The 17,267-nt window shown below is 35.9% G+C and overlaps 1 protein-coding gene across 1 annotated transcript in view; it reads right to left on the bottom strand.

The window, feature by feature from the left end:
• The window catches only part of tsnare1 (T-SNARE Domain Containing 1), a 188,743-nt gene that overhangs the window by 61,696 nt on the left and 109,780 nt on the right, over nucleotides 1–17,267 (bottom strand). Inside the window, exon 9 of the mRNA XM_088928592.1 lies at nucleotides 568–650. Coding sequence (XP_088784718.1) covers nucleotides 568–650 — 83 coding nt within the window. The remainder of the gene's footprint in view (nucleotides 1–567; nucleotides 651–17,267) is intronic.

Genomic DNA, 17,267 nt, shown 5'->3' with positions numbered 1-17,267 from the left:
CTTTGTTTGACTATTTCAAATAGCTAAATAGAAAGCTATTAGTTTCCATTGGATAAAAGGAAAATCTCTTTAACTTTGTCTAGTTTGCTGATATTATAGTATGTGAGATTTTAAATTAAGTGATGGGTGTTTACAATTAAGGTGATGATTCTCTTTTTGGGTATTTCATTTTTGGTTTCTGCATGCTTAGGGTGCATTGTAAAGCTTTCATTTAGAGCCATTGTACTCACAGCTGTTTAAGAAGAAAAGAAAAGGAATGGGCTCTTTAAATTAGTTGATGTTTTACTTACTGCAACTTAATGCTTTTACTTACTGAGACCAGCTTGTTCCATTCTAAAAATTAAACAGTAATTCGCATTTAAATATAATCTGAGATTAAAAGTAAAATATAATGTATAATTTGTAATTAGAAGGAATGTTTTGATAAAAGTTGAAGAGTTAGTGATTTCACAGCCATTTAATGAGAGTATTACCCCTAGTGAATTACATGTGTATTGCAGGGATATGTTGAGATTCTCTAAAAGCAGTGGGCATATACAGATCATTAACATGGTTGCTAGCTGGTACCTGGTAGCGACTGGCTTTGGCAAGTTCCTGATTGGCAGACTCTACATTGGAGGATGTTGTCTGGATGTAGTCTTCAATGCTGTCTGCAGGAAGAATGGAAAGAAAAATCAACATTTTAATTTAAGTCTTCTCTCAGAAGAAGGAGCACTCCATAACAATGAGGACTGGTTGTTTTCACAGAGCAAACTGTATGATGCAGAAATAAAGGAAAGAAAGGACAGAAGAGCAATCAACTATGTTCTCTAAATTTAATCTTTCACTTCCAGAATTTCCTGATCATGAGGGTGGAGATCAAAATTACACCGGAGCTAATAATTCTGTAAGGAAAATCACCCTAAAGTTTGTAAATTATTATTAAAGTATACCTAAAGTCAAAGTCTCTCAGGAAACAATTTTGGATAGGCCGGGAGGATATATTTTAATATTTAAAAAGAAATATTCTCTTCAAAAGAAAAGGCTGGACGAAAGAGAGAAAACATTTGTACAAACAACCCTTCTAAGTTTAATTCCTAGGCAAATAAATCTTATTAATTACACTCAATACAGAGTATCTAAAATCATATTATTGTGATAAGTGTCGAAATTGTTACCCAAACAATAAACAAATGAATAAATGAACATATTTCCTTGTGAATAATTTATACGCACATTTATTTTTCAAAACAAGAACAAAGTGATACAAAAGTCCTCTCCATTGCCCCCAAACTACTCCAACTCCCCCCCCACCCCACTGTCAGTAATACTCACTTCTGAGTTTCCATGCTAAAATGAAGTAAGACAGGAAAATAGAAGTATGGCGCTGTACAGAATTGATTGTATCAGCAGCAGAAGCAATTCCTATTGAATCCTATCTCTTGCACCATGGATCCATTTTTTTCTGAACTCCATAACAATTCTGTTTTTTTGTTTTGCTTTGTTTTTAAACCTGGCTTCATTACAGTGTTATAGTCTCCCTTGAGACAGGTCTGAAGAATTGATTCTGACTGTCCAGATTGTTCCTTCGGAAATGGATACACACTGTTTTATTATTATCAGGTGCACTGTGTCCATTTGTACCCTTTACTCTAACAGATGTCCAGTTTCCATTCAATAACACTTCTGAAATGATCAGTAGATTTTTTTTTCTAAAGCTGATGCATTTTTTTGTCAGATTTTTGGTGGATGGAAACAAGATAAAAGGATTTTTTGTTTCTAATAATAATTAATGAGATTATTTCAAGGTGAGTATTATTATTATTACATCAATTAGAAGGCCTAACTAAAATTCATTTTCTTGTTCATTGAGACTAATTTCCCAGAGAAAGAAAATGGTGTACTGTTATACTGTTCTGTTCTATAAAAATGGTGTTTCACTCACTACATGTTTAAGAAAAAGCAGGAAAACCTTGAAAAATAAGAAAATGAATATAAGAGAGTGTAGCTATATTGAACTAATCTTTTTAAACAACAAAGGATAGAACACGGCAGACAACAGTAAGAGCACCAATAGAAAATGGTGTGTGTAATATGGTGCTCTTAGAAATGTAATTTAAATCTGTACAGGTACTGTAGAGTTCAAGGCTTGAAATTTCAGGAAAGCAGACTAAGGAGAAATGAGAGAGAGCTTAAGTAGAATGAGATACTATACTGTATGTATAGAATCAGTATAAAATGTTTGGATGGGAACAGTTTAAATAAATTGTGCTTGAAGCACAAAACAGATGTATCCCGAGACTAAGTAAATCAGAGGTTAGGGAGATGTGGCCCAAATGGTTTTACTTAATCAATTATAAAACCTATAAGGAGAAATAAAACACTTTGCAGAACTCAAAATAAAGAACAGACATCTAGTTTAAAACATATGTATGATAACTTGCAAAAAGACAGGCAAAAAGGATATTAGAATTCACAAGAGAGAAATAGATATATAGCAATGGAGGCTATAATAAGTATTAAATGATACATTTTTCAGTATTACAACCACAAAAGAACCATAAAGGATTAAATAAAATATGTCCTGGTTAAATGTGGGAAACTTCAAGAGGTTGAAAGGGAAATGGCTTATGTATTAAATAAATAATTCCTTAGGGTGTTTTACCAAGGAAGAACTTGAAAACATGCCTCAGGCTGAGGAAGGACAAAGTACTACATGTATATTAAATAGTATTAACACAGAAGAAGCAGCTGTGTTATGCACTAGAAGCACTTAAAAGAGCAAGAAAACAAATCTCTTGGGCCTGTTCTAATAATTGTGCTGAAGGAAGCAAGAGATACTGTATTATTCACAGGCCATTAACAAAAGTTGTCCAACAGCGCTCAAGACAGGGGTAATATCCATTGACTGGAAAATTGCTAAAGTGGTGCCTATCCATAAAAAGGGTGACAAAACTGAACCAAGTAGTTCTAAACTAATATTTCATTTTTCTATTACTGTGCATATATTATATAAATACAGAAATGAAAGCCAGAAATAAAACAGAGCATCATCTATATAGGAACAGAATCCTAGAGAATAATCAGTATGATTTTAGAAAAGGTAGATTTTGCTACCTTGCTATATTTCTTTGAAAAATTGACAACAGTAATGGACAAACGCAGAGCTTTCAATACACTGTGTGTGTTAAATACTGTTGAGAAATGAACTCAACAACTATGGGCAGTAGATTACAGTAGTAATTAACCAAAAATAATGAACAGAACGTATAGAACTAAAAGATTAATGCTCAAATTAAAGTGAGAAAACTAGTGAAGTAGCAAAGGGATCTGTATTAGGACCACTGCTCTTTCAAATTCATATAAATGATCTATATTCTGGTATACTAAATAAACTATAGAAGCCTTTTGATGATATGAAACCAGGAGAATTAGCAAACACTCTAGAAGCAGCAAATTAAATTAAAAAAACATTTAAATAGTAAGATAAGAATCTTACTCAGAAAGACAATCCTTAGAAATATATTAGTTTCCAATTAATTTTTGAGGAATTAAGCTTATTGAACCTTAGACTGACCTTCTGAATTTTCAGAATTTCAAGGTTTCAGAATTAATGTTATTTTCAGTAGATTTATTGTTTTGATGTAGACCCTAAAAAGTTTATACATCACTAAGAATGCCAATAATGTGAGATTGTGGTACTTTTTACACATATTCCTAATTGTTAGCTGTACTGTACATGACTAATTATTAACCAATTAGTTATTTAAAAAAAGCTATGAGAATACAACAATAAAGCAAGATTAAACAGAAATCTGTGATACATTACTTGGAAATAATACACATAAGGCGACTAGTTCTAAAACTATGAGAGAGGTGATCCAGGACCATGACTGGGAAACACTGTTATTGACAATTCTCGTTCCATTACTAACTAGGCTCAATCTTACTTTGTTTCTGATATCTGGTGTGATCAGGCTACAAGGTGGTATCCCTGTTGTCTTTGTACAGTATACAATACATATATAATTTCATAATCACCAACACTGTAATTTACACTTTAAGAGGTCTCATGTATAGAAAGAACAGGGAAGAAACAGAAATCATATTATATTTATGCTGGAATGACACATCCGTTGAACTGTATGACTGTCTGTAAGTAAAAACCGGATGTCAATGAGTGAGGATTGGATCTGTTTTTTCTTGTGTCAAATGCAAAGTCAGAATAGTTAAAAAAGAGCCAGAGTTCTCCCAAGAAAGTGACAAAAAGTCAAAATATTGCACAGCTGTTGGGGAGTTCAAATTAAAACCAAGGACATTTGAAAAACGTTATTCATGTACAGTATATACTGTACATTATACACAAATATTTGTTGTGTGGCCAGCAACCATATTGCCCTGCAACTCACAACTGGCAACCCACTGAAGCTAAGCAGGTGTAAGCATGGTAAGAACCTGGATGGGAGACCTCCTGGAAAGCTACAGTATGGTTGCTGCTGGAAGTGGGGCCAGCAGGGGGTGCTCACCCTACAGCCTACTGTATGTGGGTCCCAATGTCCCAGTATAGTGAAAGGGGACACAATACTGTAAAGAGGCACCCTCCTTTGGATGAGATGTAAAAATGTGGTCCTGACTCTGTGGTCATTAAAAATCCCAGGGTGTTCCTCAAAAAGAGTAGGGGTGTTACCCTAGAGTCCTGGCCAAATTTCCCATTGGTCCTTACCAGTCATTGCCTCTATAGAGTGCCCTCCAGAATTATTGGCACCGTTGGGAAAGATGAGCAAAAAAGGTTATGAAAAAATGTCTTTGTTGTTCATCAGCTTGATCTTGCACTGAAAATACGTGAGAAATCTAACCTTTCAGTGAGGTAAAATTATTCAAAGAAAAAATAAATTCTTATAAAAATAAACATTTTTCTCAAAAACATGTATCACAATTATTGGCACCCCTAGAAATTCCTATGAACAAAATTTAATTGACATACATTCCCATTCATATTTTACATTTTTTAAGCACACTTGAGTCTTTAGGAAGTCTTACATAAGCGGTCATCCATGACTTCCTGTTTCACTGGGGTATAAATATGAGATGACATGCAGGCCAAACAGCCTTAGTCATCCATCAATATGGGGAAGATTAGAGAATACAAAAATGAAAGGAGAAAAAAGGTTGTTGACCTTCATAAATTAGGCAATGGCTATAAAAAATAGCTTCACACCTGAAAATACCCATCTCCACTATCAGGGCAATAATTAAGAAGTTTCAAAATACTGGAGCTGTGATGAAACTGCCTGGAAGAGGACACAAGTATATTTTGCCCCCATGCACAGTGAGGAATATGGTTTGAGAGGCAAAACTTTCTTCAAGAATCACAGTTGCACAATAACAGGAGTTGGTTGTATCCTGGGGTCACCAAGTCTGCAAAACTACAATTAGATGCCACTTCCATGCTACTGTACTTGAAAGGCATGCCAGAAGAAAGCCTCTGCTATCGTCAAACCACAAACGTAAGTGCTTGGAGATCACTGGAACTTTGATTGGAACTGGGTTCTATGGTCAGAGGAGACAAAAATAGAGCTTTTTGGCAAAAAAACACCAGAGGTGGGTTTGGCATTTAAAAAGTCAAGGTTATGCAGAAAAGAACCTCATTCCCACTGTGAAGTATGGTGGTGGTGCTGTGATATTGTGGGGCTGTTTTTCGTCCAAGTGCCCTGGGAATCTTGTTAGGATACATGGCATCATGAACACCATCAAATACCAGGAGATTTAAGATCAAAATCTGGCTGCCTCTGCCAGGGGGCTAAGACTGGGTCACAGCTGGATCTTTCAGCAGGACAACGAGCCGGACTTTTGCAGTGGCCATCCCAATCTCCTGGCCTAAACCCCATTGAAAACCAGTGGGGTGAACTGAGGTGGAGAGTCCACAACCGAGCTCTAAACTCTGAAGGATCTGGAGAGATTTTGTATGGAGGAATGGTCTCAGATTCCTTCATATCTGTTCTCCCACCTAATCCAGAGAAGACTCAGTGCTGTTATCTTGGCAAAGGGAAGATCCAAAAAGTACGAAATGCAGGGGTATCAATAATTGTGACACATGAGTTGTTGAGAAGAATGTTTATTTTTTTCTAAGGATTTTTTTTTCTTTGAATAATTTTACTTCACTGAAAGGTCAGATTTCTCTCTCATATTTTCAGTGTAAGATCAAGCTGATAAACAACATTTTTTCATAGCCTTTTTTGCTCATCTTTACCATGGGTGCCAATAATTCTGGAGGGCACTGTATAATCCCCATCTATGAATTGGCTTCATTACTCTGCTCTCCCCCCACTGATAGCTGATGTGTGGTGAGCGTTCTGGTGCACTATGGCTGCCGTCGCATCATCCAGGTAGAGGCTGCACATTGGTGGTGGTGGAGGGGAGTCCCCATTACCTGTAAAGCACTTTGAGTGGAGTGTCCAGAAAAGCACAATGTAAGTATAAGCAATTGTTATCATTATTATTAATAATAATATTTTTTATACATGGAGTAGGAATTAAGATGGATCACCCTGCTCTCACTCCTTAAGCTATCAACTGTTTTAAAAAGTCCTGCTCCAGTTTTATGTCTTTTGCAGGCAAGGACATGAAAGTCCACAGTCCTAGAAGTTTTTTATTTATTTCTAACTCTTAATTTTTTTTAAAGATTGTAACTAATGAGGACAAGACAATCAGGAAAACATTCAGAGGACTAGCTAGTCTTCTTCATCAACTGAGATGTTTAAAGAGAAAATGAAGTCCTGCTGGAAGTGTAAGATGGGTATTTAATAAAGGAAGTCAATGCAACAGCACACCTGCGCTTCTTAATAAGGACATGGAAATCTCTAAATGGAGCAGGGCTACTAAACCACGAAAATATTTGTAAAAGGTACTGCATGAGAATAAGAAAGTGCTTTTTATTGAGAGATTTAGTATCTCAACACTATGGAGGGTTTGAGAATGTTTATCGCACAATGTCATGATAATGTTGTACAGTATATGTTTAAAACTATGGTTTTAAACCATACTGTCTCCTGAATCCATTCTTTGAATGTATACTAAAAAATTGTTAACCCTCCTTATTCCTTAAAAATCCAAAACTAACTAACCTAAACATCATAAGTTTTTCATTGCTCTGGGCAATGCTTTACAGTGTATGGCACTGTTTTTCTGTCTGGCTTTATGTATGAAATCCCTAATTTTTCTCAAACTCTTTCCTCAGGGACTTTTCATACAAACTGTAGCAATTGAATTTTTTTTTGCTTTCTGTTGCTGTTTTACTTCTGTTATTTTATTTGTTTGTGTTGTTTTCCTTACTTTTGTATATACACAGAGAAAAAAGACAAACCACTATACAGTGGCAATATTACATCTTTTTGGTTTATTCAATAAGTATAAATTCAGAATTGTATTTGTAACAGGCTAATTTTACTATTAATAAATCATTTATAATCTGCCTAAAAGAAGAACCCTCAGGAGATAAGAATGTGTGTATTGTAAGTACTGTATAATCACTCCTGTAGATTTTATAAAAGAAAAAAAGGAGAAAGAAATAAAAGAGCATGATTTCATGTTTGGCCAAAGACACAACTAAATAGTTCTCAGTTTAGACAGAGGATAATAACACCCATAAGTGCACATTCTCTAATAAAACCTTCAGCAAATAAAGAAAACTAGAGTAGATGTTAATTTTAATGTTATAAAACATAAAGAGGTAATATTATGTAAGATAAATCAAATTTCATCTGCTATAATGTACAACTGAAGCTTCACAGTATATCTTCTGCTATTTCATTTCATACATAACATATAATTGAATTAATAATATTGTAGAGCAAATCAACACATCAGTTAATTTGGACATATAAAACCCACCCCAAAAAAATATTTATCACTCAGAATAGGGTTACGGAAACTAGTCTGTTACTGTAATAAATGACAATAATTAATTGAAATTTAGTTTACTTAAGGTTCCTTAATAATCTCAATACTGACCATTTAAAAAGAGGTTCAGTTGGAAAAAAAGGATTAATTATAATTTTTGGAGTTGTCCTTTCTTTTTGGTGCATGCCATGGAAACCAGACTAGTAACCACCTCTTTTTACAAAGCTTCTGATATTAAGATATACAGGACAGATCTCACTGCACAAATATAGTACAAATACAGGTATAATATCCCACCTGTATAATAGTACAACAACATCCACCTGCTGAGTCCAAGAAACTTAAGTTTGAAAAAAAATGACATGGATCCAAAATAAATTGCAAAATTCCCATAGTTCTTCTACACAAAAACACAATATCCCTGACATTCAATTTATTCTGTCAACATGAATTCATAGTAGTTTTTAAAATAGAGACCACATGCAAGTCAGGTCTGTGTCATAAACTCCAGTCTAACAATGCAAATTTACAACTCTGCATTAGACACAGGCTGACAGGTTTGTCAAATGCAATGATTAATTCTTGATGTTTTTGTCTAATGACCCCTATAGCTGCTTTTTTTGTGCAGCCTAAACTATTTCCTGGCTTTTACATTACTAGTACAGCAGAGGTATCTAGTCTGCAATTGTGCTGGTCAAAATATCTATATTTTAAGGATTTATTAACTCTGCTGTCACATATTTAGTCAAAGAATAAAGAAGAACTCTTAAACTCTGTGTGCACTGTTTGCTTATACTGTATAGTAACTGATAATTTTTTTATGCAAATACAAGTGCCCCCCCCCACTGCAGCCAGAGTGCGCTCCTACTCTGTCTTGTCCCCAGTTTCCTGTGCTTTGCTGTCCTTCCGGTGTCTCTCTCTCTGGGGCTATATATTTCCAGGTCACTTATTCTGCTTCGCTCAGCATTGGCATTCGGATGTCCTGAAACCCGCCTAGCATCCAGGTCGCCCCACGTCCGCTGCCTGAGGGCATTGGTTTCTATACGACTCCTGAACTGCTGAGCCCGGGGTTTTTCCCCGTTCCGCCGCTACGCACATGGGTCTTTTTCCGCTCTCCTGCCTCTCCACGGTTTTTCCCTTCCGACATCCGTGATAACAAGGCTAAGTAGACTGCATATCACCTTAAAAAACTATAATATTCAGAATCCTTGCCGTTACACAAGACATAACAGATACATCCATTTTCTAGTCACTTCATCCAATTCATGGGGGAGCCAGAGCCTATCACGTCAAGCAACTGTGCAAGGCACCCAGAAGCCAATTAACCTGCCAGCATGTTTATGGGCTGTGGGCAGAACATATAAACTCCATATAGATAACACCCCAGATCCAGAATTGAACCCAGGACCCCATTGCTGTAAGAAACCAATGTTAATCACTGCCCCAATTTGCAGTCCATTAACAGATACCGGTACAGGCAAAGTTCAAAGTTCACACTGTCATACTGTATGTCTTAGGTTTACAGCTAAAGATACCATTATGAAGATATTATGCAGCTTCCATAAGACACTATTAAAATATTTACTGCTCGTATTTATTGAAAAGTATATTTCATATAAATCTTTACCATTTTGTTTAACTCTTGCTTGAAATGTTTATCATGATTTCCATCTTTCTCTTCTCTCAGATGGAAAGTGACATGTGACTTATAAATAGATCTCTGAAGAAAGTGAAATACCTTCGGGCAGGATGATAAACACAGTCAACTGGAAATGTGAGGGTTAACTAAAGAGAAAGCACTAAAGAAAACACAATTTTAATTTATGAGAGCCTTATTTCATGGTGAACTGCCACATTGCCACAGTGCTTCCAGTATCATCCAGGGGCATTACCCTCAAGTCTCATACACCCTGGTTATCCCAAACTACCTATACATCAGCCTCTCCTGGAGGTCAAAGTGCAACAGAGCAGTTCTGGGAACAATGTGTCTTGCTTCTGTGAGATATGAAAGGCACAGCAATCTAAAATATCTCTGAATACAATGGATTCACTATTTATTTCTCAGCTATTTTTTCTAGACACTTTAATCATCTATATACTTATCTATCCATGCTTGCTGTCTGCCACTGTGCCTGTCGGGAGTGTGTTTGAAAACAGAGGAAGTGAGTGCAGCATTGAGTGAATTTTTTTCCTTTATTCTTTTTCCATCTTTCTTTTGTGTGATAATCGATCAAGTTTTAGCAACGACTTTCTCTAGCAGATCTGGAGATGAAGGCCCTGAAAAAGGGAATCCCAAGAAAAGCCTGTTCTCTTTCTTGAGAATTTTACTTTGAGAAATAGCTGAAAGATTTTGGATTCAATCATTTGGATTGGAATCCCTCAACTCTGATGCAGAATTCCTAACTGGGAAGTTTCACTGGGGATAGAAGAAGCATGGAAATGGTTTAGAGTCCAGTACAATGGATCAATATGGACACTTAGAAGAGCCTTGTATCTGCAATCAAGCCAATATCTGTGTAGCATTAGATGGGCGAAGAGTATCACTCTTCCTAAAGATTCAAATAGTTTTATGAAGATTTAGATTTCTAGCAAAGTGTTTGAAATGGCCCATTTAATGCAGTCAGACAGACTAATGGAAAGTTCCTGGCAAGTCAACTGGTAGGAAGGTTAATATGTTTTAAGTACTGTATTTTTCTTTCTAATGCAACAGTGTGGTTTATTTTCAGTGAAGGGGCTATGAGACCTGGGGGCATTTTTTAAATGTAATGTCACCTTGGTCAGAGAACCAAGGACTTGTACAATATATACTACATTTTAAGTTTTATTTTGTCCTAATTAAATTTTAATATTTATAAAAGTTAGAATGCATTTATCACTGAAGGTTTGTATCTTGTCCTTGTGTTTACAGTATATGTACTTATAGGCAGTTTGCTTCTTGTACGTTACTAAGCAAATAGTAACAGTCTTTAAACATAGCAGGGCTTTGAAAGGAAATGTAAATAACAATGAAAATTGTGGAGAGAGAAGAAGAGAATGTCTTGTCTGTTTTGACAAAAAAATGAAACTCCACAAGTTACAGTAGGTGCTAGTTCAGCTGTCTCCTATCATCCTAGTGTTGTGTGTAGTCTCTTTTTGTAGAAATCCCACTCAGAATGTTAGCTGGTTAGTCTAGCAGTGTCTGAAAACCCTTTTCATAGTATTGAATGGTTCTGAGATTTTAGAACACTTCTTTCAGACTGGCTGCACAGTACTTTATCATTCAGAATACTGTAGTTCAACTGCTGGTGACTCTGAACTGAGGGTCCCCAAAGAATAAACACAAGCTTGTGTCTCTACTGGTATCCACAGCTCCAATCAGCTGCAACACTACTGCTCAATACTGTAGACATGATATCCATGTGTAATTAAGGGACATGCCAAAACCAATCTTTCCGTAGAACATGGAACATGGAATTTTGCAATCCATTTCTTTTCATTTTTGATTAAAAATTATGCACAGAAGAGTTAAAAAGCACACACATTCTTTAGAGTTCTGTATGTTTTCTAACAAAAGAAATTCACCACACTTTATTATGCCAATCAATCAACATTTTGTACTTATTTTCTAATCTGTGCATGAGTCACCTTTTATATTTGATTCTACATTAGAGACAGATATAATGAAATTGGTATTTTAGTACTTTGACTTCAGTGACACTACTAACCTGTCCAAATTCTCCCAAATTCATTTCTGTAATTTTCTGAGGAGACAAACAATAGACTATAATCACAAATGAGAAAAACACCATCACCAAACTGGCAACCCATCCCCTGTCCAATGCGAAATCCCAAAACATAAAAGTTAATATTAGATTTAGGGTCCACAACTTAATGATGTCTGCTGCTGATCCCTGACCTCAAACAGTACTGTGGATCTATGCTATGAAGAGTTCCATATGCACATAAAAAAGTAAGGGCTCACTGGCACCATAGAAAGGAATTCTGGGGCTGCTTCCCTCTCTTAGCAGCAGTAATATCTGCCAGCTGAATCCTTCAACAAATTGAAGTATGAGTCATCGTTTAGCAAAAGCAACACTGGAAAAGGAGGTATGCATTTCCCCAGAACAGTAGATAAAGTTAAAGAGGCTCACTCCCAGGTCAAATCCACATTTTTCTCCAAAAATAAATGGGTGGGTAACCCTCACATGCACTTCCCACACCAAGAACCACATTATATTAGTCCTTTCCTTCTAACACAACACGCTTTCTATTTCCGAGGCCATCAATGAAAACTTCCCCATTTTCCAGGATCAACCAATCATCTCATACCACTGACTACCTTATCTGCACAACCTTCTTGTGCAACCACAACCACCATCCACAACAGAAAACAAACCTCTGATATTACCTGCAAATACTATATATATATTACATAAAGTATATACAGTATATCTAGTAGAACAAAATTCTCATCCTAAAGTACTACAAAAACCAGAAACAATTGCAGCGACACAGAAATACAAGTAAAACATGATCTCTATCCTTCTTCCTATGTCTGTAAGGCTTTTAGGAAAAGGCAAACTAATAACAGATATTTAGAGTCTCTATCTGTATTTCCTTTCTCTTGTAAAGCCTAAAACATTTTCATTATTAAAAATGTTTTTTCTTATATTTCAGCTACAGGGAACATTTTCTTTTCAGTGTGATTTTTTTCAAAACAGAAATACAGAGACCCACAGTGCAGTACTCTATGTGCAAATGAAGGCTTAAACGAACAAAGAACATGAGAGTTTGTCTATTTTCCTATGAATGATTTCAAAGTCTCTTGTTGATACATTACCAGGACATTTACATCAGTTTGATCTAATGCATGCTTGGGTACATTGATTCATGTAATTTTACAAATTATTTTTGCTTTCCTCATATCCTGGCACACTAATATTTGCCTTAATATTCACAGCGTTGCTTAGATATCTCAACCCAGCATCTACATGCACCAGCATGTGCAGTACAAAGTCAATAATGTACAGACAAATTCAGTGACGTTTTGATTTACTAGCTATGGTACATCCTTAATAGAGGCACATTACCTGAAAGCATCACTGAATGATTTGCAATATAGTGCAATCTGAAGGAAATACTTTGGGCACACAAGTCAAATTGGCAAAAAAAAAAGCACACGTCAGAGCTTTGACAGTGCTAAGATTAAAGCAAATGATTTTATTAAAAATAAATGTTTAAAAAAGGAACAGGAAGGTAGTTTAAATTAAGGAAAATACAATTTTCATATACAGTATAACTAGCTTTTTAGATATTTAGAAGTTATTAAATTGACCTAGACTAACAGGGTTAGGTAATTGACATAGTACTGTTAACTTATCACTATGGAATTCCTTTCCTCTGAGGGAAACATCCCCCACAGCTTGTAATCAATGTCTCTGAAATATGCAGCTCATGCACTACCTAGTACAGTATACAGGTTATTTTAGTGGAGGGGAAGTGCTTGTATGCTATAGCTCTGCAGAACTGGGTTTGGATGCTACCTAGATCTACTGTAGAGTCATGGCTTATCACACGGCCTATCACAGCACAGCCACAGAAATAAACATGCGCTCAGTCACGCCAGGGCCAATTTTCCCAGAAGCCAAATAACCTACTGTACCAGTATGCCTTTGGACAGTAGGAGGAAACTGGAGGACCGGGTAGAAAGTTATGCGAAGAAGGTGAGAACATACAAATTCAAAGCAGATACAGTAGCACTCCAAGAACTGAACCGAGGTTCCCAGTCTCGCGAGGCAATGCTAACTACTGTGGCACCATGCCACCCAGCACAAATCTAATGGTTTCTAATTTCAAACTTGTAGTGTCATCGGGGAGAGGCATGCTGCACCTCTAAGCAATTTTGACTTTTTTACATACACATTAAAAGATAAACGCCTCTGAATAATAGACCTGTTTAAAGGTTGAGCAGTGGGCTGATTTTTTAAATAATTGTTGTTGCCAAATTGATTAAGTATGTAATAGAATTAGTTAAATATTTCCATAAAAAGAATGCTGAAAAAGTACTGAACTTTGGTTTGAACAAAATCAACCATGTTTCTGTTTTGCGTTTACTTGCAAAAATCTATCCGACTTTGGTTGATGTTTTGCAAAATAGTAGATTTTTTGCTGTACGGGATTAATGTCTTAGTTCTTCACCTCAAGCCAATGTCAGAGCTAAGTTCTAAGATCTAGAAAGCTCTAAGCCATTGGAAGTTACAAAGGTTTCTCTAAGATTCCCAGGACTTAGAACCAAGTCTTAAAACCCAGGTCAAGAGTCCAAGAGGCAGACACAGTTGAAGGTAGCTACAGTATCTTTGCTGTTGCAGGAAAATAAAGACAATAAATTATGGATATCAGTAAGCCTCTTCACTTCATGTGTTTTGAATGATTCCATGTTGAGCACGTTGTTGTCCATGTTGTCTGTTTTAAAAGGTGTTAATTGTACTCTGTAAGCCTGCATTTGTGGGTATTTGTTGATTTGTATCTGAATTGTATAAATAAAACAACTTCTAACAAATGGAAATACAGAAAAATATTTGTGCAAACAAAACAACATTGCTTGATTTTCTCCAATCATTTTCGTACTGGGTGTTATTGCATCCTTTTGCCAACTGATTTATATTCTGAACTACAATGTACAGTACAGCATGCATTCTTTGATATGTTGTAAAACCTTTATGCTCACTGCCTGTAAAGCTGAATGGAAACGGCCTCTGTCTACACTTATCCTCTTCAGTTCTGAAAACACATCTATAGACTTGGTAGTTCTCAAAAGCAGCAGAGTGCTTGAATTTCGCAAGATTAGGGGACACACTATGTTGGCAGATGCTCTGTTAGAGAAGGATTAATGTGGCATAAAAACAATAACAAGGAGCTTGAGAACAAGATAAACCCCAGTTAATCTTGTGAATGTAAACAAAATCAACGCTATTTGGAAAAATTAGTCACCTTCATCTCTACAGAAAAAAATAAACTATTTAACACACTTTCAGAATGTGCACATCTTTTTTGTCTTAATGTGTCTATTATCTGAATTTGCCATCCAGTGAAATGAATTTCAGAAATGAAACATTTTGTGTCTTGTTTTTCTTTCATTCCCTACATGATGGCCTGCAATGAAAGAAGTCGTGAAAGACATGGCAAGTCAAAATTAGTGCAAACCTTTGCAAAAACCAATTAAACAAGAATTCAGTGCATTGCCATCAGATGCCCGGGTGGTTAAAATTGAGATGATCATGTTGACACTGTGCACTACTGGAAACCAAAAATAGAATAACTAAAAACATTGGGCTAACACAATTGGGATAAAATACTATGCTACAATATACGGTATGTAAATTCTCACTTCTTCATACTGCCTTAAGAGAATGCGTGTCATAATGTTTCCCATCAAGTGGCTGTTTGACTTAAATTTACAACCGAAACTACAAAGATACATTAGAACACCGATCCTCTATTGTATAATAATGCGCAGTACGTCATAGGCTTTTATTTGTGCTAGATGTCTTTTATGAATGTTTTCTAGGTATTATATGAGGCAACGTTTTTTTCAGATTTTATCAAATCAATAAGGTGTGCTTCCGTTTCTTGTTTCTTGAAACTGCAGGGGAGTGACACGCAAGCACCAAATGGCACTCATTCTAATTTGTTTTGTAGTTGTTTCTTTAAGTTCCTAAAACCCCGGCGGCCAGCAGAGATATAACAGGATGTCATGCTGCTGTGAGACTGTTCACTCAGAGGGGATGGTAGGTCACATCATTCCTGTGAAAAACATTTCCTTCCTGCCTTGATATAAATGGTAAATCAAACTTTCATCTCTTTTTACGATATGTTGTCTTTCCATTTCACCCATGTGATGAGCTTATTGATATCTGGCTTTTGATACACATATATATAGGAATATGAATGGTGGCCTTTTTACTTGGTACTATTTCTGGCTGACAGTAGTATTTATTTGTGCTCTGAGGAGCTAGAGTGCCAGTACTTGAAAGTGAAATGTTCTATGAAAGACATTATCCTTTACTTATTAGGCTGTTCAAGTGCTTGGGTTTGTGTGAAGTAGAGGTTTGTGGCCCAGGTTTCATGGTGTAGGTTGAAAATGTTACATATTGTTGTGTGCTATTGAGATCCATTAGAGCCTCATGGAGCTTGTTTTTCACATTGTTAAGCATTTCAATTCTTTATTTTTGTGTTGCTATTATTATTCTCATCATTATTTTGACATATGGAAGTTTGTTCAAAGGGATAAATGTGTTTAAATGCATCATGCCTTTTTCAGAGTTTTAGATTGCAAGTATTGTTCAATGTCTAGTTAAACCTTACAATATATTCTATCATTTTATATAATTGCAAACATTTTCTTCATGTTAGCACATCTTGTCACCTGTGGGCCTTTTATTACACTTTTAATAAAATGTGTTTGATTTGCATCTAATATTCTTTGCCAGAGGTGCTTTTCTCTTTTTTTTACTCTTATGTCCTATAAAATTGGATATTGTGGCCACTGAAAATGCACTAGTCATTTCATTGGGTGTGAGCATGCCAGTTTATTCTGTAAGGTTGAATTTTGCATTCCAAGGGAATAGAAAACTTCTTGTCTCATACTGCAGGGATCTTTTCAGAACTCTCTTCTGGAAAAGCTTATATTAGTAATCTCTTCAGACATGCCCCAATCATTCAGTGTATCGGTTAAATGAAAGGCCTGTTAGGGCCAAGGGTAATGCTTAGTGTTACATTAATATCAAAATGCAGGAATGTGTGTCATACAGTATGCTCTCTCTCTATATATCCATCTTATCCAACTCCTTCCCATTACATGGGAGGCTTTCTGAAATGCATTGTTTAAATTAAAACCAAATCATGTCATGTTTTAGTCATACTAATGAAAAAACTTACATGCCCATTGACACTCAGTTAACCAATTATACATTGCATTTAAGGTAATTTAATTATGCTAACTTTTGTACCACAGTTCTTATGTACAGTACATAATAACTAATGGACAGAAAATAAATATCACATTGCATGAGTGCTAAAAAAACAACTCTCTTTTAGTGCACCTTGAAACATGATTTCTTCTTATGAGCCTTTAAGTCTTTCTTTTATTCCATACTTAAGGGTAGTTCTTTCTTCATTAAGCCTGCTTATTGTTGTTCCCTCATCCTCTTGTCCTTTCCTCTTTCTTGCTCTTTTTTTATTTCACTCCCTCCATACGTGCCTTGTTTTCAGCATTATGCACTTGGAAAGCTGGTTCTTATTGCCTTTTAACTGTGTCAATTGGCCTCTAAAGTAACAAGTCCAGGTGGCAATAGAAGATGGTTGGAAATTAAAATGGGACATTACAATGATTTGTGCTTTAGTCCTAAGGG

This window comes from Atractosteus spatula, chromosome 12, assembly GCF_055471065.1.
Source record: "Atractosteus spatula isolate fAtrSpa1 chromosome 12, fAtrSpa1.hap1, whole genome shotgun sequence".
In the NCBI taxonomy this organism is placed as follows: Eukaryota; Metazoa; Chordata; class Actinopteri; order Semionotiformes; family Lepisosteidae; genus Atractosteus; species Atractosteus spatula.
Note: the sequence above shows the minus strand (reverse complement) of the source record. Positions and strands in the feature narration are given on the sequence as shown.